The 24,961-nt window shown below is 44.8% G+C and overlaps 1 protein-coding gene across 3 annotated transcripts in view; it reads left to right on the top strand.

Annotated features, from left to right (window-relative positions):
* The window catches only part of LOC123993014 (RNA-binding protein Nova-1-like), a 63,088-nt gene continuing 38,127 nt past the window's right edge, over positions 1-24,961 (top strand). Inside the window, exons 1-3 of one of the 3 annotated variants that reach the window (XM_046294743.1) lie at positions 990-1,887; positions 3,754-3,828; positions 13,546-13,689. In XM_046294743.1, coding sequence (XP_046150699.1) covers positions 1,731-1,887; positions 3,754-3,828; positions 13,546-13,689 — 376 coding nt within the window. In that variant the 5' untranslated portion in view covers positions 990-1,730. Of the gene's footprint in view, positions 287-989; positions 1,888-3,753; positions 3,829-13,545; positions 13,690-24,961 lie in introns of those variants that run through there. The other 2 variants (XM_046294745.1, XM_046294744.1) reach the window with 2 other exon arrangements.

Below are 24,961 nucleotides of genomic sequence, written 5' to 3' on the forward strand. Positions count from 1 at the left end.
AGAAAACCGAGATGTCTCCCCGCATAGAATTTCACAGCCATGTGAAATCGTGTGAGATCCCTGCTTGTGTGTAGGCCACGGTCGACGCAATGTCACCTTGACGAGAATCTAGAGGAGCACGAGGGGCGCTCCGCATCTGTCTTGGACTGGACAGTGAGAGAGGGTGTGTGCCGGCAAGTGTGTTTGTGTGTGAGAGAGGCAGTAAAGACCGGCTCGGAGAGTTCGCGCGCACGGAGGATCCCTCCATTTGGTTTCTTCCACACGGAGATGGCTGGAGTCCACACAGGTATACTTCCAAGTTTCCTTTCCTATAGGTATGGAACGGGTTTATTTTAGAATCTGATTGATTTAAAGGGTGTAATTATGTTTATCTATTTAGTCAACGATGTTATGGAAATTATAGTCTGTAGGCCTACACTCTAACAATAAGATAATAATTAGGCCTACCCTAATAGGTAATAATAAGAGGAGTAATAATATTATGTTATGACTAAGCCACTTCATCGTGGATGTTTTTTATTTCAGTGAACGAGGCACAGTTGAGCGCCGTTAGAAGTTACGGCTTCAAGTCAGCCTAGTTTTACATCTTCCTGTGCAGCCCGACCCTCGGTTAGTTGTCCCATTTTTACTAGATGGGATACAGCTTTTGTCAGATTTACCTTTCCGTGGCAAATTAGGAGAATTAACGCAGCAGGTTAGGAGATTTGGCGTAGCAGGTTATGATACTTAGGTTCCGTTTATGAAAATGGTTAGGGTTAGCTAAAAAGCAAAGAAAATATCAACTTTTGACGTTAATTTGACAAAAACCTGTACCCTTTCTAGCCATGACCTAGTTGTCCCCAACCCCTCCTCTTTCTTTATCATGTGACATTGGTTTTATACTCCGTTTGCCAGAGAAAATCAGTTCATCCAATCGCGTTTCGAGAGGGGCGGCTCGTTTTCTCAACATTTGACAGGGATTTATTCTGATCTTCATGACGTCACTCGATACCCTGCGCTCCGACAGTCAGAACGCGAAGGGATGCTCTAAACGCAAGATTGCAGCATCTTTCCTGAGAGACTACAAACAAATCGCATCTCACTCTAGCTTTGTATCCATTCTCGGCATTCTCTCCCCTTTGGACCCTCCTGAAAACGCACCTCTTGCCCTCCAACATCGAACTGCAGGGTGTCTTCGTGCACGAAAGGAGGACCGGATAGAAGACCATATTTGTATTTCAACACCTTTCCTTTCCCTTTATTTATTTAACCTCTGTCGTCTGTATATTTTTTTGTTTTGATCTTTTATTTTGTTGACCATTGCCTAGCTGCAATACAGAGAGGAGGAGGTCGTTCTGCATTGCTTGATAGGAATACGCGCTTTATTGCAGTGGAATGACATAACACACATATGAAGAAATTAATGGAAGATTAAATTAGCCTACTTTCTACAACACGCTTATAGTATCTGGAGCGGGACATAATTTATCGTTTCATTGGATTTTTGTTGAGGTTACGTTCCAGACGCAGCGCAAGCATCGTCTTCCTCGGTTAGAACACATAGCCCATACTCATCGTAGCATCTCGGTGTTCTCTGAAAGGGCGAGGATAATAACACGCAAGATATTTCATTATCAAGAATATAGGCATTTTCGATTTTGAATCGCTTCGTCTATTCAAATACATTTTTTTTCTCAATTGGTTACGTTGCATAAAGGGATAAACGCAGTTTCATCCAACCTACTTTAAAAATGATGGCCGGCGGGGCAGTACAGCAAAACGGGGTTTTCTTGAATCCTCACCATCACAATCAACAGCCGCACATGGAGTCGGATCCCCCAGATTCGCGTAAAAGACCGCTAGAGACCCCAACTGAGGCAAGCAGCACTAAACGCACAAACACGGGAGGTAAGTAAATGATGGGGATGCGGGGGATTATCTCGAATGTGTGAATCCAGTTTATCATTATGCCCACACAGAGGTAGCACCGAGAAAGGGAAAGGATGGCAGGTTGATTATCATCTTGATGTAGCATTCCTCGACACCACTGAAACTAGTGTTATTTAGTGATGTATAAAGCGAAATGTCCAATATATTGCCTCTTGTTATAGTCTTTTTTATCCATTGCATCTATTTACAAATGACGGAAAATCCTTTGTGTTGATGGAATGAAGACAATGAAGGGGGTGAGTGAGAGGGTGCTGATTTGGAGGGAACCCTCGGATCTCATGCACATAGAACAAAGGTGTTATCTAGAACCTAAAAGGGTTATTTTATTTGACCCATTTTTAGGTTTGGGCGCAATAAATTGCGGACGTCCAAAATAACAAAACATTCTCGAAACTACAAACAACTGAAAAACATTCCATTGTTGACCGCGCTCACATCCCTTGCTTTGTGACGGGTAATCGTGTGATTATCGATAATCTGGCACATAGGCTAGGGTACTCTAGTCTCTTTGCGTACAATTTACTCAAGAAGACAATAACATGCATATAGACACCGTTAGTAATAAGCCCAAATACAGGAGTCTACAGTATATGTCGCCATTTCAGTGCAACATTGTCATCCGCTATTATGCAGTCACTGCTTATACTTCATCATTATCATTGTAGCAGTCCAAATACTGCACCTCTCATTAAAGAAAGGCTACATTGACAATTAATACATTCTAATCATGATTCTATTCACTGGTTGGATCAAACATGGATGTCACCGTAGGTAATCAGCATTTTTTTTTTACATTGCTGTTAAGCGCCATGCATTTCCAACCTTCTAGTCATTATTACTATACCATTAATATTTACTTATCCTGACTTCGTGGACTTTTGATAGGCTTACAAAACATTTTTGAGGGTAAACAAAATATATTGTAGAATATTAATTTTAGTGTGGTGCGCCTACCTACCACACACATAACAATATCATGATATTGTTTACAATCAGAAATAGCTATATAGTGACCCAAAAAGTAATTTCCCACAATGCATTACGATAATCAAACGCTGCCAAAGAAATGAAGTGAGACAACTTTGTTAAAAGGAATCGATACTCAGCTGCACATATAAAAAAAAAACATGCAACACTCTTGGGAGACATTACATACACACACATCTCATCCATTTGACCAAATGAAATGTCTGTGATTATGAGAACAGCTAGAGTGCAGTAACAACCACAACTTTCCCATGGAGTATTGTAGTCAGACGCCCAGTCAAAACACTTACACACATGCGTCTACTCAATGAGATTGTACCGTAGTAAAATGGCAGTTTGTTTTTCTTTAAAAATCAGAACGACTTCCTCAGAAGTGATATAAAGAGCAAGGTTCCGGAAAGATACACGCTTTATAAGAACACATAAATGCTCAGACATGATGACTGCCAAGTAGTAAAGCATTGTAGCAGCAACCGCTTCAATAGCTTGATGTTTTAATATTTGCATTGCACACAAACATTCAGAACTTGTTCACTAAAAATCCACTGAGGCCATTCTAAACGATACCCTCGTCATCACAATACTCACAAGCGTTTGAATGTGTCAATAGCAGAGCAACCATTTACACTGTACGTAGGCTAGCTAGAGGCCTGTCCATATTGGAGCCCAATACCTAAATCAACAGGCCTCATGTGCAGGTTGTTTGTGGTTAAACAGAACCAGTTGTCGACTTCAGGACATTGATGCCAGTTACAGGGGAGCACAGTACCTCATAATTATGTGTGATAACATTAAGTTTTGCCACACACACACAATGTGCTTCCTCTTCCTGTATAGTGGCCTTCCTGCAGCCCCTTTTTGAAACTGAAGGCATTGTATTCCCTCACCAGGAATCACACTCTGAGGCACATGGTAAGAGAGACACTTTGATTTTGTTATTATTCTAATTTCTTTTGCTATGCGCTTACTAAATTACAATATTGTTATAGCAGTTTGACAGTGATATGAATAGTTCCTAAAGAAAGGCAAAAAATAGTCTGCAGACTAAAATAACCCAGTCTTTTCTGAAACTATTTCTGGAAAACCTCTAAATCTGATTTAATATATTTGGCCTACATCTTTAATTGAGCTAAACTGATTAAATGTATCTCAATTCATAAGCATCTTATGTATATGGACTATCATGGAAGCTTTGATTTTAAGCATATCATCTGCAGAAAATGTAGGCATATGTTTACGTTTTATATACGTAAATCCATAGCATCCATTTTCATGTTAAACTGCCATGCTTATTTTGCCATGCTATTCACATTTGTGGAATTGAAAAGGTTATCACATTTGTAATATTTGCACATCTATTGGATATGTTGTGTATATGAAATTGGTTGTTGATCATTTCGTAATTGACACGATCACCTTCATTCCTTTTGCATGACATTGTTAAAGGGGGCATTGATTGAGAATGATGATAACGTGGATTAGACATATTTAAACCTCAATGGATGTTGTGTTCTCTAAATATTGTCTACTCTTCTGATTGTTCATCTCGGTCTCGGTCATACTGCAGAAGAGATGGGATGAGAGGGCATTGTGCTGTAACCTATAGAGGCTCTAAATCATGATTATATGTTACATAAGGTGACATTCATATCAAGGGGGGGGATCACTGACTCCCTTGGTTTGATTTTTGTTACCATCCACATGCTTGACTTGCTCCCACTGCATACCCATGGGACGCATATTCAGATAGGTCTTCAGCCCAAATCCCCTCTTGTAAATAAAAATATTCTGTCCACTATAATGAGATATGTGGAAGTCATTTCGTTAATGGATGGACTGGCACCAAAGTGGCTTCAGTGGACAGTGGTGAGGAGGCCTTCTAATGCCCTTGCCAAATGACGTGAGGAGACTGTGAATACGTCCGTGGAGGGTGAACAGAGGGGGGGGGGCGATGAGGACTCAGACGAGTAGTTATTCTCCAACCCAACCCGCCCCCGTCTGGCAGATACTATACAGAGCACTGAGACATCGGTCTATAGGACAGGGCCTTTGATGTTAGCGATCGCATCGCTCGTGTTTTGTGTTGCTTTCCCCTCCGGAGCTGAGCTGACTTACCTTCCCCCGGATCTATCCATTGGTGCTGAGGAGAATGCGTCACACTTTCACAGAGTGAAAAAGCCCAAAAGATAGCAGAGCTGGTTTTTATAAAGGCTTTGCATAAACATTTGGATATTGATTTGTCAATGATGGTGAAGGAGCACTATGGACAAAGGGCAAATATAAGCGTTGTCCTGGCCCATCGCCTGCCAATCTCATAGTCACCCAGTGTGTGTCAGCTCGGGCTGTTGTAGCCAAAACACTGCGTGTCCTCCCACTTCTCTGCGGCATGGCTGTTTTTCAACTGAGCGTTTCTAGGCAGCACGGCGCTCTCTTTCTCTCCATCCATGCTAATCATGGTTCTCCTTCAGACCATCACGACTGCTCCCTCTTCTCCACCTACCCACCCACCTCATCAATCACCAGCTGCCATTCACTACCTACCCCCAGCAACCACATGCAGCCGTGTCTGCCCATCGATCCCCATCCATTACCATGAACATGAAGGGGGCGCTGCTTCTTCTTCTTCATCATCCGTTCTTTTTTAAAGCACTGCGTCAAACAAAATAAAAAAAATCCCATTGTATAGGGCGGGGTTTCGGGTGATGCTCTCGAAATGGTTGCTTACAATTGGACACTGAAGTCGCCTGTCTCCTCCAGCCCACCGCCGAGTGGAGGAGAGACCTCACAATGAATATGGATGAGAGCGATGAAAAGAGCGATGCAGAGGGGAAGATCTAGCCCCCTCTCGAAACAGCCGTGCTTGACGAACAATGCATGGCGCTTTTCACACACTCAAATACACTGGAGATGGAGTGGCGCTCAGCATGGGCATTAGCATAGTTCAGATAGCCGTGTCCGGAAAGGCTCAAATGTGGACACTACAAGGGGGGACATTTTGAAAAGACTATAAACTGGTTAGACCCAACCGAAACACATTATGCACCTGGCTACATAAGGAACAGAGGACAGCCAACAAGAAGTTCATACAGATTCACTGGTGACCTTGAAAATACCCCGCGACAACAGAATGGCTACAGATGTGAAATACTTTTTTCTTATTCATGTTCTAGGTTTCATGACTCAGAGTAACCCCATATACAACCAAGACAGGTGGTTGTCCACTAACTGGTGTGGAGATTTAACTTGAACAAAAGGAGTGGAGGGTGAGACTAAGCTCCGCTCCCCCACACAAACTCACCCAGCTTAAGTGAACTGGATTTTTATAACACCCCAATGCTTTAGCCTAGCCCAGAGGCACACCCAGCCCCCGACACCAGATCCCCAGATTTGAACCGTCCAGGCTGATGGAGCCTATTCTGGGCTCCAGGACTCCTGGGAGCCCCTAGCAACAGATTGCTGTGTTTACCAACTAGTTTATTATGTCAGATGCCTATTCATTATTTATTGTAGCTACCCCTTACATACAGACATAATGACACGCACACTCTTGAACAAATGACACTGATCCAACGCCAGGCATAGTAGGAGTAAGACATGTTGGATGTATTCTGACCTAGCTGGCTCACTTTGTTGTTTTCCAAGTAGTTGGTGAGTTGGAAGCAAAATGTTTTTTTTTTTTTACCTTTATTTAACTGGGCAGTTAAGAACAATTTCTTATTTACAATGACGGCCTACACCGGCCAAACCCTAACCCGGGATGACGCTGGACCAATTGTGTGCCACACTATGGGACTCCCAATCACGGCCTGGTTGTGATACAGCCTGGAATCAAACCAGGGTCTGTAGTGATGCGTCTAGCACTGAGATACTGTGCCTTAGACTGCTGCGCCACTCAGGAAGTTAGAGATTCGCAAGCCAATGCTAACTAGCGTGCTAGCAGATACCTATAGACTTCCATTCATTACACTAACGCTGGTTAGCAATTGCACTAGCACTAGTTAGCAACTTTCTTAAAACTGTGCGCGTAGACATACAAAATGGTATCCACAAGTTTATCTGACTCTGGGACGTAGTTAAAGGGCCTCGTTGCCAAAATCCTGAAGTATACCTTCAAGTCTTATGCACTGACAAGTAAAGAGGAAATGACTGTGTTCCTCCAGAAACTTGAACTGCTGGGATCCTGTCTGTGTTGTGTAAGAGGAAAGAAAGCAAAGACCAGGAACTACAATCCTGATGCCTAACATCTGCTCGGGGCGGATCACATCTCTGTCAGGTTCATGCTCATTTATATCAATCCATCCACAGTCCTCACTGGGACGTATCAGCTAAATATTTAAAACCAACAGTTCATCTGAAAGCCTCTTCTCACCAGACGTACTAATTCAATTTTAGGGTGTTCTGCCCTAGCCTTCCTTGGTGACACCGTCGAGGAACTAAATCTGACCGGGTTAGAGCGAGTGGTTTTATGTTCCCTATCAGAGATCGATGTAGAATGCGTGCTGATTGTCTAGACAGGAGTAGCCGAGCAACTGTGCACAGTCATCATGCTTGATTAGTAAGGGCTGCATTCAGGATTATCATCTCAGGGACTGGGATTCGCCATGATACAGTCAGATCTGTATAAAACAAGTATCTTAAACAGAGACAATTAGAACATAATTGTCATGTATAAAAGAATGGCCCACTGTGTATGAAAGGTGTGTGTTTACTGTTTATGAGATGTTTCTATGGATATACAGTATGTATGTATGTCCACCTGTCTGTCTGTGTATTTGTTGTATTTGTGTGTGTATACGTGTGTTGTGTAGTGCGTACCAGGGTTCATGTGCAGCAGCAGAACCCGTTTGTGTTTGATATTACTTATCAATTGAGGCTGGTTAAAAGTAAATCTACCCCAATCAAAATGAGGTCAGTCTTGGCTTTATTTGGAATCTGGGTCATTGCAGAACACAGGCAGTTCTGCTGCTTCTTATACTCAGCGTAGGCAGGCTCACTGTCAGGCAGTGCTGTGCGGGAGAAAACAATTCTATAACCTGCTTTAAAACACAAAGGTCCGTCCCAGCTCTATGTAGGATTTCATGTCTATGACCTTACTCACAGTTAGAAGGGAAAGTATCGTATTTCCTCCTCGTGTAAAGCGCTCTCTCTCCATCGCCCTTGGGTTGGTTCAACAGACCAGGTCCCAGACGGTTCCAATGGTGCAGTTCTATGATTTGGAGCATGCCGAGGAGAAAAGCCGTGCTTAGAAAACACTATTTCTAACAAACAGACTCTCTGCACACACGCACGCATGCACACACACACACACACACACACACACACACACACACACACACACACACACACACACACACACACACACACACACACACACACACACACACACACACACACACACACACACACACACACACACACACACACACACACACACAAACACAACAAGAGGGGGTGCATCGATTAATGAGATTATAGCAGGACCAGTGAGTGTTTCGATGAAAGATAATGAACTCTCTCAATTTGCTGATGATTCCCCTGGCCAGACCAAAACCTAATTCTGTCTGCCTGCCTGCACCCTCTCACCATCACCGTCACTCTATGAGGTACTCAGTGTTCTTGGTTAGAAATACGAGACACTCCTGAATACATGCTAGGAAGTCATCAATACACATGCAAGAGGTGTCGCTATTTTATTGCATGTCAAGTCAAAGTGTGAGGGTAGCCATCATTATAATCGGTGTCGTAACTCATGACCCCCCCTCCCCTTTCTCCACATCTTGCACAGTGGATTGATTGCTGTTGCATTAGTATAGAACAGGTCCACTTAATAATAATCCTATTTATATCTGCCGCCTTGTGGGAGGCAACCTGGATTAATTGTGGTGGAATATTAGGAGAGGAGGAGAGGACCCAGGCGATTGGTTGAGACACTGGGATACATTGTCACCTTAACCCTTAAACTACCAACATATTTTACATACGTGATTTACCATCTTGGATCAGCTTGATTATTTTCAAAACATCATTAGACATGTAAATAATGTTATCAGATAATAAAAAATAAAATATAAACAGACTGTTATTTTAGCTACGGTTTTAGCTACGCTTAATTAGCATATTCTGTCAAACGAAAATAAGAAAAAAATCCCTTATACACATCCACATTAACACTAAAAAGCTGATTTACCATCATTTGATTGTAATATCATTCAGTTATGTAAGTATGAATTGTGTCATATTTGTGGTAAAAATGTCTGTCATTGAAAGGAGCAGTACACCAACATTTGAAATATGCTACATTTTTCGGACAAAAAGGAATTCACTCATTGTTCCTGAGAGACATATGGCTTAGTTTGCTTTATTTACTTACCCCACAGCCAGCATGAGCATCACTGCTAGTGAAACAATGGGAGTGGTAGGGTCTATGGCAGGATGCTTAAAAAAGCATACCCAAATCCTTAAAGTCACTTCAAAACAAATGTTATAGCAACCAAAATACCATAACAAGTTGCACATATAGAATATTGGAGGATATTAAAGGAATTCTGGTATCTATATATCATTTTCTGTAGAATAACTATTTTTCGGAGAGTACACACCAATACAAAAGTATATACAAACTTGGCAGGTAGCCTGGCGGGTAGGAGCGTTGGGCCAGTAACCAAAAGGTTGCTGGATTGAATCCCTGAGCGGACAAGGTAAAAATATATCGTTCTGCTGCGGAGCAAGGCAGTTAACCCACTGTTCTTTGGGCGCCGAAAGACGTGGATGTCGATTAAGGCAGCCCTCCGCACTGCTCTGATTCAGAGGGGCTGGTTTAAATGTGGAAGATGCATTCAGTTGTACAACTGACTAGGTATCCTCTTTCCCTATGTACATTCAGAGGGGAAGCTAACTGGTTTCTGTGTTACAATTCTACCAAGCATTCCTACCACTGACATACTTTTATGAGCTATTTTGACTGCGACTAAGCATGTATCTTAGGTCATTTTGATTTTGTACACAGTCATACCTAGTTATAACCAGTTATAACCAGCTATATCTTTGCAGGTGATCCGTCTATCTAAACCCTCTGCTGGCATGGATAATTTGTAATTATGTCCCCAGAGAAACCTAGATTCAAATGAAGGTCCTATATATACCATTTATATAGGCAGAATGGTGTGTATTTGGCTGGGGGTCAGAATGACCCCAAAGGACTTGAATGTAAAAAAGAAAATCCAAACAATTATTTTGATTTATTAAGAAAAAGTGGACTGACAAAGTCATGAAAAAAATGGAAGAATTGAATAAAGCCACCTTTGGGCTATGATCAAAAGTATGCCGATGGGGTAAGAATGTCCCCAGTCGGTAGTTTGAGGGTTAAAGTCTCAGTCAGGGAAGAGGCTATAGACCTTAAAGTCCCTGTCAGGGAAGAGGCTATAGACCTTAAAGTCCCTGTCAGGGAAGAGGCTATAGACCTTAAAGTCCCTGTCAGGGAAGAGCTTTAGAACTTAAAGTCCCTGTCAGGGAAGAGGCTTTAGAACTTAAAGTCCCTGTCAGGGAAGAGGCTATAGAACTTAAAGTCCCTGTCAGGGAAGAGGTTATAGACCTTAAAGTCCCTGTAAGGGAAGAGGCTATATAGACCTTAAAGTCCCTGTCAGGGAATAGGCTACAGCCTGATCGTGAATACAGCCTCAAGCTCATTACCATAACGCAACGTTAACTATTCATGAAAATCTCAAATGAAATGAAATAAATATGCTAGTTCTCAAGCTTAGCCTTTTGTTAACAACACTGTCATCTCAGATTTTCAAAATATGCTTTTCAACCATAGCAAAACAAGCATTTGTGTAAGATTATTGATAGCTAGCGTAGCATTTAGCGAAGCATTTAGCGTAGCATTCAGCATGCAACGTTTTCACAAAAACAAGAAAAGCATTCAGATAAAATAATTTACCTTTGAAGAACTTCAGATGTTTTCAATGAGAAGACTCTCAGTTAGATATCAAATGTTCAGTTTTTAAAAAAAGATTATTTGTGTAGGACAAATTCGCTCCGTTTTGTTCATCACGTTTGGCTACGAAAAAAACCTGTATCCAGGAGTGTAATTCTCTAGGCAAGCTCATTAGCATAACGCAACGTTAACTATTCATGAAAATCGCAAATAAAATGAAATCAATATATTTGCTCTCAAGCTTAGCCTTTTGTTAACAACACTGTCATCTCAGATTTTCAAAATATGCTTTTGAACCATAGCTAAACAAACATTTGTGTAACAGTATTGATAGCCTAGCATAGGATTAAACCTGGCATTCAGCATGCAACATTTTCACAAAAACAAGAAAAGCATTCAAATAAAATAATTTACCTTTGAAGAACTTCGGATGTTTTCAATGAGGAGACTCTCAGTTAGATAGCAAATGTTCAGTTTTTCCAAAAATATTATTTGTGTAGGAGAAATCGCTCCATTTTGTTCATCACATTTGGATAAGAAAAAACCCTGAAAATTCAGTCATTACAACGGCGAACCTTTTTCCAAATGAACTCCATAATATCGACAGAAACATGGCAAACGTAGTTTAGAATCAATCCTCAAGGTGTTTTTCACATATCTATTCGATGATAAGTCATTCGTGGCAGTTTAGTTAATCCTCTGAAGAAATGGAACGCGCATGGACCTGGAGATTACGCAATAATTTTGACGCAGGACACCGGGTGGACACCTGGTAAATGTAGTCTCTTATGGTCAATCTTCCAATGATATGCCTACAAATACGTCACAATGCTGCAGACACCTTGGGGAAACGACAGAAAGGGCAGGCTCATTCCTGGCGCATTCACAGCCATATAAGGAGACATTGGAACACAGCGTCTTCAGAATCTGGGGCATTTCCTGTATGAAACTTCATCTTGGTTTCGCCTGTAGCATTAGTTCTGGGGCACTCACAGATAATATCTTTGCAGTTTTGGAAACGTCAGAGTTTTTTCTTTCCAAAGCTGTCAATTACATGCATAGTCAAGCATCTTCTCCTGACAAAATATCTTGTTTAAAATGGGAACGTTTTTTATCCACAAATTAAAAGAGCGCCCCCTATCTCGAAGAAGTTAAGGCTTCCACATGCTTCAGTTCAGCTGGCGCCTAGGTATGCAAGTGTGCTCGACCGCTTGAAAGACCTTTGCTTGAAAAACTAGAAAAAACTGTTTGTCTATCTTGAGATGCCGTAGCCAGTAAAACACTTCCTCAAAATAGTCAGAATTCAAGAAATCTGTCATTCATTTGGACGTTCTTGCCAAGGAGATCTTAGTTGCACAATTTTACATCTAACTAGGATGTTTGGTTCAGTATTTCTCCAGTGAAAAAATGTGCATCAAAACGAGTCGTCTATCATTGAATGGCAACAAACACTTAAATGACGAATCCCTACTGGTGACCAATCACCGACGAAGGGGCGTAGACTTCGGCTTTTGAACTTCGGCTTGCCTCGGGAAAGAATGTCGTGTGAACGAACAGCAACAAAATAAAATGTCCCAAATGAACAAAAATGTCACAGAATGTTGTTATAATGTATGTAGGAACTGTTCTGAACAGTTTTGGATGGGATGCATGTGGACGCTTCAGGAGGCAGGTAGCTATCGCCCTACAAAACAAAGGTACTTTTGTTCCGGGGGGGGAGTTGTGTATCCTCTCTGCTGCTAAACCCCCATCTGCACGCTTTGAAGCAATGTCTTCATGTCTTTGATATTTCAGTTGTGTTCCTAGGCCTGTGTGCCTTCATGTTTTGTCCTATATCCAAGAAGGGTGGGCTGAGAGCAATATCAAAGTTTTCTCTGTTAATGTATAGAATAGTTTCGAAACTGGCCAAAGTGTAAGGGACATTTATGTAAACCAGACTGTGTAGCAATAGATGGTGTATATAAGGGAATATGGTTATGCAATGTGTGACTGTGTTTCCAAAAGCATTACATCTATTCGATTAGATTTAACAAATCCCGTCCCTTTATTAATAACGGTCTGCCAAGATGATGACAAAGAGTAGGTTCTTCTGTGAAACGCAAAAATTAGATTAAAATAATTAGTGAAATGAGCTGGGACCTCCCTGGTGGCGCAGTGGTCTTAAGGCTCTGCATCGCAGTGCTAGATGTGCTGCCAGAGATTCTGGGTTCGAGCCCAGGCTCTGTCGCAGCCGACCGGGAGGTCCATGGGGCGACGCACAATTGGCCCAGTGTCGTCCGGGTTAGGGAGGGTTTGGCTGGCAGGGACTAGCGACTCCTGTGGCGGGCGACTCCTAGTTGTACGGTGTTTCCTCCAACACATTGGTGCAGCTGGCTTCCGGGTTCTATGTGTGTTGTGTCAAGAAGCAGAGCGGCTAGGTTGGGTTGGGTTGTGTTTCGGTGGATGCATGGCTCTTGACCTTTGCCTCTCCCGAGTCCATACGGGAGTTGCAGCAATGAGACAAGACTGTAACTACTACCAATTGGATACCACTGAAATGGGGGGGGGGTTACAGCTGTAAATGCATAGAAAGAGGATAGTTGTTGGGGGAGAAAGAGGTTGCAAAACAGAGATGGCTGTATGATTTTACTACAGGTAAATGGATCACCTGACTGTAGTATATTCTTACTTCCTTTTCTGTTTCCTGCCTGCAGAGGAAGGTGAGTACTTCCTGAAGGTTCTGATCCCCAGCTATGCGGCCGGCTCCATCATCGGCAAGGGCGGACAGACCATCGTCCAGCTGCAGAAAGAGACCGGCGCCACCATCAAGCTGTCCAAATCCAAAGACTTCTACCCTGGTGAGTGCTCATTGACCAGTGCTATATTTCAATCAATGACGCTGTATTTTAGAGATCTTTCGATATACAGTAAATAAGCTTATTTCCGGAGTGTACTATATGAATTTATTTTCTGACCTCTGCCTCTCAAAGAGGCTTCCCTTTTCCCCAGACGTGTTGTGTCTGAAACCTGATTCCACTGGGTAACAGACATGGCCTCTGTCGGGGCTCAGGTTTCATGCAGCCGTGGAGCGAACACAGAGTCAAGTTCACCACAGATACGGTATTAGGGTTAATTAAAGGTGAAATTGTATTTGCCTAAACTCTTAATTCCTTCATGACGTTACATTTTGTACAGCTTGACACATGAGATGCGCCTCAGCTAAGTGCCCAGGCTGTCAGTGAAGCAGCTTGTGTGCTCGATGAGAATTTGCTCTGAACATCACAGGCAGGAAGGGATACATTGAAATTATGAGACGAACCAATCACTGTACATGTTATATCTCTATCGCACTCAATGGGATTCTTGTCTGGACATGTGAAATGGGAGAAGGTAGAATCAGTTTCAGATGTTGGGCTCCTTGTTAGAAGAGCATTCTAATTCCCTGTACATCCTTCTACTGCTAGCCATGTCAACAGAACAGGCCATCGCTATTGTATCTCCTCTCCCTGGGACTCAAGACCCCATACTCCAGCCAGCTAGAGCAGATGCAAGATGCGAGACCCCCACCACCCCCCAACACTCCTCCCTTATTGCAATTGGCAGTAACTAGCGATCTTATGTTGAAAACGGTTGAGATAGAGAGTGAAAAGGACCACAGAAAGAGGGAGGAAGAGAGTGAAAGGGGGCTAAAGAAAGAGATGGCTCTAAGGGCCTCTTTCTGTCGTCTTGGAGGAGTGCGGGGAGGGGGGTGCGGGGTGGTCCTTCCTCTGCACTGAAGGAGGCATCTGTATGCAAATGAGCACCGGGCGGCTCTTCCTGGGTGACAAATCAAAAGGTCCACCTGCTGCGATGTCCCGTCTGGGAGGGGGGCACGGAGGGAGGCGCTGGGCGTAGTGGGTGCCGTGGGGAATGATGAAAAAAGTTTAATCAAGTCAGAAGCAAATGGCCGTGTAGCGCTTGAGACTCTGTCCCACCTCACAAGACGTGCTCCCTCAATTCACCCTGGTATAGTGCCTCACAAGTATTTCATTCCCAACCAATTAGTTGGCCACAGCAGTGTTGGGCCAAGACAGGCAACATTCATTATTATTGGAGCCAAGATTTATTAGATACGGCCCCTTCCAAATATAGGCCACTGCAATGTTTACTGGAAAGTAAAGGCCATATTTTATGCAACCTTGCGTGGACAGAGTGGAGGCGCGCTGCTCAATTTTACAAGGGCTGAAAAAATGTAGATTAGAAAGAAGATCTCTGTATGACAGCGTCTTTGCTCATACCTGCAGGTGTCTGGGCCTATAGGGAGAGAAGGTTAAGGATGCTGTGGCCACTCGTGTCCTCCATTACTCTTTCTTTGGGGATCACAAGCAGAACAAAGATGTTAAGACATTAGCCATCGCACCCAGAGCACAATTGGAACTGATCAAATCAAATGTTATTTGTCACATGCGCCGAATACAACAGGTGTTGGCCTTTACCGTGAAATGCTTTCTTACAAGCCCTTAACCAACAACGCAGTTCAAGGAAAAGAGTTAAGAAAATATTGACTAAATAAACTAAAGTAAAAAAGAAAAAGTAACACAATCGAATAACAATAACGAGGCCATATACAGGGACGAGGCCATATACAGGGACGAGGCTATATACAGGGACGAGGCCATATACAGGGACGAGGCCATATCATATACAGGGACGAGGCCATATACAGGGACGAGGCTATATACAGGGACGAGGCCATATACAGGTACGAGGCCATATACAGGGACGAGGCTATATACAGGGACGAGGCCATATACAGGGACGAGGCTATATACAGGGACGAGGCCATATACAGGGACGAGGCCATATACAGGGACGAGGCCATATACAGGGACGAGGCCATATACAGGGACGAGGCTATATACAGGGACGAGGCTATATACAGGGACGAGGCCATATACAGGGGAGGCCATATACAGGGACGAGGCCATATACAGGGACGAGGCCATATACAGGGACGAGGCCATATACAGGGAGGCCATATACAGGGACGAGGCCATATACAGGGACGAGGCCATATACAGGGCTATATACAGGGACGAGGCCATATACAGGGACGAGGCCATATACAGGGACGAGGCCATATACAGGGACGAGGCCATATACAGGGACGAGGCCAGGCCATATACAGGGACGAGGCCATATACAGGGACGAGGCCATATACAGGGACGAGGCCATATACAGGGAGGCCATATACAGGGACGAGGCCATATACAGGGACGAGGCCATATACAGGGACGAGGCCATATACAGGGACGAGGCCATATACAGGGACGAGGCCATATACAGGGACGAGGCCATATACAGGGACGAGGCCATATACAGGGACGAGGCCATATACAGGGACGAGGCCATATACAGGGACGAGGCCATATACAGGGACGAGGCCATATACAGGGACGAGGCTATATACAGGGACGAGGCCATATACAGGGACAGGGGACGAGGCCATATACAGGGACGAGGCCATATACAGGGACGAGGCCATATACAGGCCATATACAGGGACGAGGCCATATACAGGGAAGAGGCCATATACAGGGAGGCCGAGGCCATATACAGGGCTATATACAGGGACGAGGCCATATACAGGGACGAGGCCATATACAGGGACGAGGCTATATACAGGGACGAGGCCATATACAGGGACGAGGCCATATACAGGGACGAGGCTATATACAGGGACGAGGCTATATACAGGGACGAGGCTATATACAGGGACGAGGCTATATACAGGGACGAGGCTATATACAGGGACGAGGCTATATACAGGGACGAGGCTATGTACAGGGACGAGGCTATATACAGGGACGAGGCTATGTACAGGGACGAGGCTATATACAGGGGGTGTACAGGTTAGTACAGGTTATGTGCGGGGGTACAGGTTAGTACAGGTTATGTGCGGGGTACAGGTTAGTACAGGTTATGTGCGGGGGTACAGGTTAGGTTAGTACAGGTTATGTGCGGGGGTACAGGTTAGTACAGGTTATGTGCGGGGGGGGTACAGGTTAGGTTAGTACAGGTTATGTGCGGGGGTACAGGTTAGTACAGGTTATGTGCGGGGGTACAGGTTAGTACAGGTTATGTGCGGGGGTACAGGTTAGTACAGGTTATGTGCGGGGGTACAGGTTAGTACAGGTTATGTGCGGGGGTACAGGTTAGTACAGGTTATGTGCGGGGGGGTACAGGTTAGTACAGGTTATGTGCGGGGTACAGGGTACAGGTTATGTGCGGGGTACAGGTTAGTACAGGTTATGTGCAGGTTATGTGCGGGGGTACAGGTTAGTACAGGTTATGTGCGGGGGTACAGGTTAGTACAGGTTATGTGCGGGGGTACAGGTTAGTACAGGTTATGTGCGGGGGTACAGGTTAGTACAGGTTATGTGCGGGGGTACAGGTTAGTCAGGCTTTTCCCGCTCATGCTGTATGTGATATTGACATTTGAGAAATGCTGTAAACTGATTGAGAAAGTCAATGTCAACATTTCTCATTTCAAGCCTTCAGATAGGCTCCTGAGTGGCGCAGAGGTATAAGGCACTGCATCTCAGTGCTTGAGGCGTCACTACAAACACCCTGGTTCGATTCCAGGCTGTATCTCAACTGGCTTGTGATTGGAGTCCCATGGGGTGGCGCACAATTGGCTCAGCGTTGTCTGGGTTTGGCCGTCATTGTAAATAAGAATTTGTTCTTAACTGACTTGCCTAGTTAAATAAAGGTTCAATTAAAATTAAATTTAAAAAAACTATTAAATGGCAAAGAGCCCCAAGGTGCTATATGCTTGTTCACTTTCATATCTTAGCTGCCGAATAAGGAATACAAGAAGATAGCTAGGTGTTTTCCAGTCCAATTATCATCCAGGTGATGAGCTTACTTGTTCTGGGTCACCTCTCCAGTCGTTGGAAGCTGTTAACTGTCTCCAGAGACCGTAAGTAGGTCAAGAGAATGGAGGTGGCGTCTCATTCCCTCCTTTAAATTGAGGACCTGCTGCAAATTTGGGAGATACATTACAGTAAAATGCTTAATGTCACATGGTTCATAAAGACCACAGCCTTTACATGTTTTTGACCTATGAACCCACCTACAGGCTACCACCTACAAATCGTTTGTCGTTGTCCACCTATGACACCCATCCCTTCGTATGCCCTCCCGGTATGAAGTCACCATAGGGACGTTTTAATGGGGTTCAAAGGTGACGATGGTGGAAGAATAAAGAACTCTCCCTTGAAGTGAGCGACAGCCCCCCTCCCCCCGTCTTGTTGTTTGTTCCTCTATGTTGACTCCCTCCACGTTTAGCGTATCCTGACCAACCGCTCACTGATCTTTCCCTCCAGCTTCTCTGTCCCTCTCTATCGCTGGAGTGAGGCACCATATTGAAGCTTTGTCTTAATCCTCTGCCATGATTTCGGTTTTCAGTAGTTAATACCTTGCCAAACCCCACAGCCCTTCCCACTGCCCCCCCCCCCAGGCATTATCAACATTACTGATTTCGCCCTTCTAAGCCGCTTAGGCTCTAAGCTTTTTGACTGAGGGATGAAAAGCCGCAATATTGCATATCCAACTCGTTTGGGTGAAGTGAGTTTTGTGTTTGTTTTCATTTACGGTCTATTTTCTAGATGAATCATTATTACCGTCTGTGGTTTAATTCAGTTATTCAGTTAATTCAGTATGTAATCTAAATACAATTGTTGATGTTGATTCTGACTGATTGTCAGAAATATTGGGATGAATGCATAGTTTGATGTGCCATGCCGCTTAACTGAGAGCTTCACTGTTGATATGAAGTTATGTTGTCATTCTCTCGATTGCCCTCTGTCTTTTCACTTCTGGTCAGCCACTCCAGGCTGTAGTTTTATTCCAGGAAGTGATGCTGTTCAGGGGAGTAGTTAGATATGGGAAGGGGCATTTTAAGGCTAATGGTGGAAAGATACCACTATTTTGATGTTAAACTCCGTGAACTCACACCTAGAGACAAACCAGTTTAATTGGGTTGAGATAGTTTTGCCTTGAACTGTCAATGATTTCTGTCATTCTCCCGTATCCACCACTGCCAACATTATGCCATTGGCATACATGTACAGCTCACAAGAGGTTGGTGGCACCTTAATTGGGGAGGACGGGCTCGTGGTAATGGCTGGAGCGGGAATAGGTGGAATGGTATCAAATACATGGTTTGATGCCATTCCATATGGGCCGTTCCAGCCATTATTATGAGCCGTTCTCCCCTCCTCTGCCTCTACTGTTGCAGCTTTAAAAGCAACCATTCTCATTTTAATAGCAATACACTCCATCTTCATTTTAATACAATATCATGAACTCCACAGCACTTGGCTGATGCTGTGTCAATGCTACCTAGTTGTATTCAGTGCCTGTGTGCATGTCAGCCTAGTATGTGGAGGGTCTTTGTTGAGCAGCAGTAGTGACAGTGTCGCCAGTAGTAACAGCAGCAGTCGCAGTAGTCCCAGTGAGGGATCACAGGCTGGTGACAGGGTGTCCAGCGTCACCGTGGGGGCAGGGTGTCCAGCGTCATCCCACTGGCTTTGTTTTGTTTTCCATCATGTGTGACGTCACCGTGAACGCCAACAAACGGCCCACTGGCTGAATAATTCCTCGGTGCCAGTCAGTGCCTGAGCGATCACTGCATGGTCTACCATGCCACCATGGGGCTGTCACGTCACAGGCAGGCAGCACACACAGGAGCACAGGGAGGATTAGAATGACGAGGATTAAACTACTACTTATCAGCCTCATCATCCACATTATCTTCACCGGGTTATTGTTTTGATTTGAATGGTTTTCTGGCATTATCAAGCCATCCATCCAATACCTCTAGAAACTTCCACATCCATCCAATACTTCTATGAAACTTCCACATCCATCCAATACCTCTAGAAACTTCCACATCCATCCAATACTTCTATAAACGTGGCCTTACTTGACTGTATATGACAGCTATGTTTGTGATGTAGTCAGTTCGGCGAGATAGACTGCCGGACATTCTGTTCGCTTCCAGGTCCACTCCATCACCCAGCTGCCTTGTGTAACTAACCCAGAGGCTTCACTCACCTCTGCCTGCATCAGGCCACATCAATCACCCTGCCCAGCCAGGAAAGGCATGGCTAATCAATCTAAGTGCCACATCCATAGCAGGGTGCAGGACATTGTAGCTACCTGCAGACGTATATACCCAGATGCATTCCTCTTCCCTCCGATCCTTTGCAGCTATCCCATGTTGCATCTCTCTCTCTCTCTCTCTCTCTCTCTCTCTCTCTCTCTCTCTCTCTCTCTCTCTCTCTCTCTCTCTCTCTCTCTCTCTCTCACTCACTCACTCACTCTCTCACTCTTTCTCACTCACTCTCTCTCACTCTCTCTCTCTCTCTCTCTCTCTCTCTCTCTCTCTCTCTCACTCATTCTCTCTCTCTCTCTCCCTGCTGTCTTCAGTCTCTGAGGTGGTGTACCTTCGCCGGTTCCATGTGCTCCAGCTTTTTAATCAGATATAATAAAAGAGCTCACTGGGACTGGCCTCCATCAACATATCCCACAGATCAATTGTGCCGGGAGTGGGAGCATCCTGCCCACCTGCATGGTGAAATATGATTGTCATCAACCCCCTACACTCTCACTATCAAACAACCCCCGATAATCCATTCCCTGCATAACCTCCATTGATCTAACAGGCCTAAGTCTGTGTTTACTTCTGGAAATGAGAACTGTGGCTAAGTGTGCAGGGAAAGGTTAAGGGAAGAGAGGCAGTAATCTTTTTCCACCCGCTGAGTTTTATCACACGGTTACTCATATCCCCCCCAGACTCCCCCTGCAGCACCACAGCCAGTCAGTCTGATAACTCACACCATAGAGTAAAAAAATAGCAATGTTTTCTTAAAAATGCTTGAATAAAAACCAAACGGGTGCATTATCTCCAGCTGAAATTGTATGTCATGAAACTTGGTTTAAAAAAAGTCCTGCAACAATATTCACCCCAGTAAAAGAATGCAGGGGACAGTGAATCCAGTCATTATCTTACTTTCTTTTAAGAATCTTTGAACAGGTTCCTCTTCTGTGTCTAAATTGGGGAAATCTGACCCAGTGAATCTCACGCCACAGGGCACCTGCCAATCACAACATCATCAGACCTGGCAACCAATCAGAATACACCTCTGTGGTTGCCGGCACAGCAGACAGGCCAGAGGTGTCCTGTGATTGGCTGTAGCCGGGCTGGCTGACAGAGAGGGACGGGGGCTTTTGTTACAGGCTGATTATGTACGAAGGGAGTCGAAAATAGCCCACCTCAATCCTTCCTTTGTGCTGGCATGACAAAGCTCTGCCCCAGCTGTGCTGTCTCCTCTCTGGGACTATACAAGAACTGCTACTGCCTGACCTAAAGAGGCCCAGACCTACATAGGACTAATCAATGCTAGAGCCTGTTTGTTAGAGGGGGTTGATGCAGGCATATTCATTTCTATGGTTGAAGGCGCAAGTAAAGAGATTATGGCTACGGGTCTTTTGTTTCTGAGAGAATAGCTGTATGAATGGATGAGGTTTCTGAGAGAGTAGCTGTGTGAAGGGATGAGGTTTCTGAGAGATTAGCTGTGTGAAGGGATGAGGTATCTGAGAGAGTAGCTGTATGAATGGATGAGGTTTCTGAGAGAGTAGCTGTGTGAAGGGATGAGGTTTCTGAGAGAGTAGCTGTATGGGTGGATGAGCTTTCTGAGAGTGTAGCTGTGTGAATGGACGAGGTTTCTGAGAGAGTAGCTGTGTGAATGGATGAGGTGAATGTGGAAGGAGAGCGTTGTGCCTTAATTAGAGGTGGGAATGTGTATGTGACAGATTGGGGGAATAGAGAGAATGGGAGGGGAAAACAGAATGGGAGAGTGATGAAGGAAAGAAATATCCAGTGGTTTGAATGGTCAATGATGGCCCCAAACTGTCAGCGACAATAGAGAGAGGTGGGCCACTCTTAATGACAATAGAGTCTTTGCCATTGTGACCGCTCAGGGCGGGGGAAGGGGGAAGCGAGTTGGTCTCCCATCTGCCTCAAGAGGTTCATGTCACACTGTGTGTGGTGTGTGTGCAGGCACTGGCCTATAGCTTGATCTGTTTTAGCATGTTATGCATTTGTTTGGTTGCTAGCTTGACCACATGTTTGGGTGTGTTGTATAGGTTTGATAGCTACAGTAATTCTACCAGTGGAGGCTGGTGGGAGCAGCGATAGGAGGATGGGCTCATTGTAATGGCTGGAATGGAATAAATGGAGTGGTATGAAACCGATCAAAACGTATGAAAACCACATTTGACTCCGTTCCATTGACTCCATTCCAGCGATAACAAAGAGCCTGGCCTCCTATAGCTCCTCCCACCAGCCTCCACTGAAATATGCTGTCGAAGGAGATACAAACCCAGGCTTTCTAGCTCATTGTGCTACCCTAGCAGTTAATGAAATAATGCAACTCACTCTCCATGTCTTGTCAATGCCATGAGTATGATTTGATATAATCACAATATATCTTGTTGTTGTGTACCACCCTGCTGAAGCCAGCATAATATAGTTGATGGCTATCAAACTGCCTGACTCTCCCTTCACGTCTTGTCATCAGCTGCATATTTTCTGCGAGCTCATCACAAAAATGCGTGGTCTTTATTTAGGCTTGCTTGGCTAAGCAACAAGGCCAGCCTCTTCAGACAAAAAAAGGGGTGAAAAACTGTTACTGTGGAACACGCCATGAGTGACAGTGTAGGAGACAACAGACGTTCTGGCTTCAACAACAGAGTCGAGTTAGAGAAAAGAGTTGACATGTTCTTTCCTGAAACATGTTGTCACAAAGCTCAGCCCCACCCACTGAGACGTCTGAATCACCACCACAATTGACTTGTTTTGTCATCTGAATTGAGCTGCATTGTGGGATGTTAGAGAGCTGAGAGAGAGAGACTTCCTGTGTTCGCATCACAGGAGGTTGGTGGCACCTTCATTCGGGACGACGTGCTCGTGGTAATGGCTGCAGCAGAATCTGTGGAATGGTATCAAATACATTGAACACGTGGTTTCCAGGTGTTTGATGTCATTCCATTTGCTCCTTTCCGGCCGTTATTATTAGCCGTCCTCCCTTCAGCAGCCTCCACTGGTGCACATGCATGCTTGTGTGTGTATACGTGTGTACGGTGTTCTCGAGGTACAAAGCAGGAGACAACACGCCCCTCGTATTCCACTCTGCCTCCCAAAACAAAGCAGGGTTTTGTGGGACTGCACTGTACGCCCTGTTGCCTTGGTGATCGGAATCAAAGTGACAGCTCCCCAAGCAACGGCGCCCTCTCCCCTTCCTCCCTCCCCCGTCCTCTCCTCGCCTCAGCAGGTGTAGCAGGAAGAGGAAGATGTCTGTCACTTCAGGCCTTGTGTCTCTGCTAGAGGAGAGGAGAGTGATGTGGGACTGCGGCTGCGCAGCTCATCAGCGGCTCTCCGTGTGCGACTCAGATCGAGGGGGCCACAGATTCAGGGAACCAATGGGTAGCGAACAGCGCTGCAGTCGTTTCTGTGCGCCCGCGGAAAGGATGGGAAGCAAAAACACAGCAATGTCAGATTGACCTTTTGCTCGTATGGAAGTTCTACCTCGATAAGAGAACTGGATTTGTTTCGAAGCCTTTTTGGATTCGATAACATTGTGGTTTTGATCGTTTACATTGGTTGGGTCTATTGTGGTTGTTATAGGTAATGCATTACTTTCAAGTATTAAGTTATAGAGCAAATATAGTGAGCTTTTAATCATGATTATGGTCGCTGGCTTTATGCTACTGTTCAAGCACAGATATTCAAAGGGAGAACGTGTGAAAAATACAAGATCTTTATATGCAAATCGAGCCATCTGTGCTCCAACTGGAATGCCTGGTTTCTCTGCCGCGCAGACACCCAATACCAGGGTTGGGGCCCCGAGTACGCTCTCCTGTGATTGCACACTCACCACAATGACACTTAGCATTTATGGTTGCCGTGGAGACGTCCCTCGTTGCTGAACGAGGTTAGAAGCAAAGGTCTAAATCTCCTAATGTCCTTGCCGTGGGTGGAGACTCTGTCTGAGGGAAAGAGAGTGTATGCCGCAACTCTCCGCGGAAAGAAATGGAAGGTCTTAAAGGAGCGTGCTGCACTATTACTGCCTGATGGAGACCTGCTTTGTGTGTAGTTTGCATTCCCTTTAAAATGGAAGGTGAGCGCTGACAAAGAGGTTCATTGAAAAAGAGAGCCGCCCCGGTAGTGGATTCCCTCCCCCCCATCTTTACAGACCCAGTCTCTTACATGGGGACAAAGCCCCCCCCCCCCTGTGCCCCCTCCAACTCACCCCCGGTAACCCCCATCTCCCCACTAAAAAAAAAAAAGACCAGGTTCCACAGCTGCCTCTAGCTCCGCCCCCTGTCCCTCCATTATCTCTAATCCCCAGTGAAAAGCTCCCCCCTTCACACCCCAAGTCCGCCCCGCCCCAACCCCCTATATGCTCGCCCCCTCTCTGTGGTTCATTTCCCCAAAGCCATTAGCTGGAACGGCCCCTTCAACACACAATCTGCACTCTCACTTTAATTGCGGCAGATCGGGGCACGCTAATTAACTGTGACCCGGCAGAGGTGTCTCATTAGGGGGCAACAGGGCGGGGGAGCAGGGCAGGGGAGCAGGGCTGTGGGTGTGTTGGCTGGGGTCAGTACAGTTGGTGTCCAGCCACGTCATGAGACAGCCGGACCCATTGTCACATGGCTGCTGGAGCCCTGACAGGGCTTGTGATGAGATCTTGATGGGTTTCATAACCCTTGACCTGAGTCTGATGATGCGTGGCGTCTACATTCTGGGGTCTTGTTCTTCTCTTGCATGACACACTCTAGATGATCATTTGAGACAGTTTATATTTATTAACTCGCGAACCAAAAATGCAGTATATGGTGATTTACGATGTATTTTTTAATTACGGAGATATACGGAAACAGTAAATCAACCTAATGTTTGCCCAGCATGAATTGGTGAGGCTGTTTATTTAAAAAATGATTTTGGGGCAGTTGAAATCATAGCCATCCAACGCCATAGGGTTTCGATGAATGATAATGACATCAGTGTTGAATTGGGA

This window comes from Oncorhynchus gorbuscha, linkage group LG13 (genome assembly GCF_021184085.1).
Source record: "Oncorhynchus gorbuscha isolate QuinsamMale2020 ecotype Even-year linkage group LG13, OgorEven_v1.0, whole genome shotgun sequence".
NCBI classification, from domain to species: Eukaryota; Metazoa; Chordata; class Actinopteri; order Salmoniformes; family Salmonidae; genus Oncorhynchus; species Oncorhynchus gorbuscha.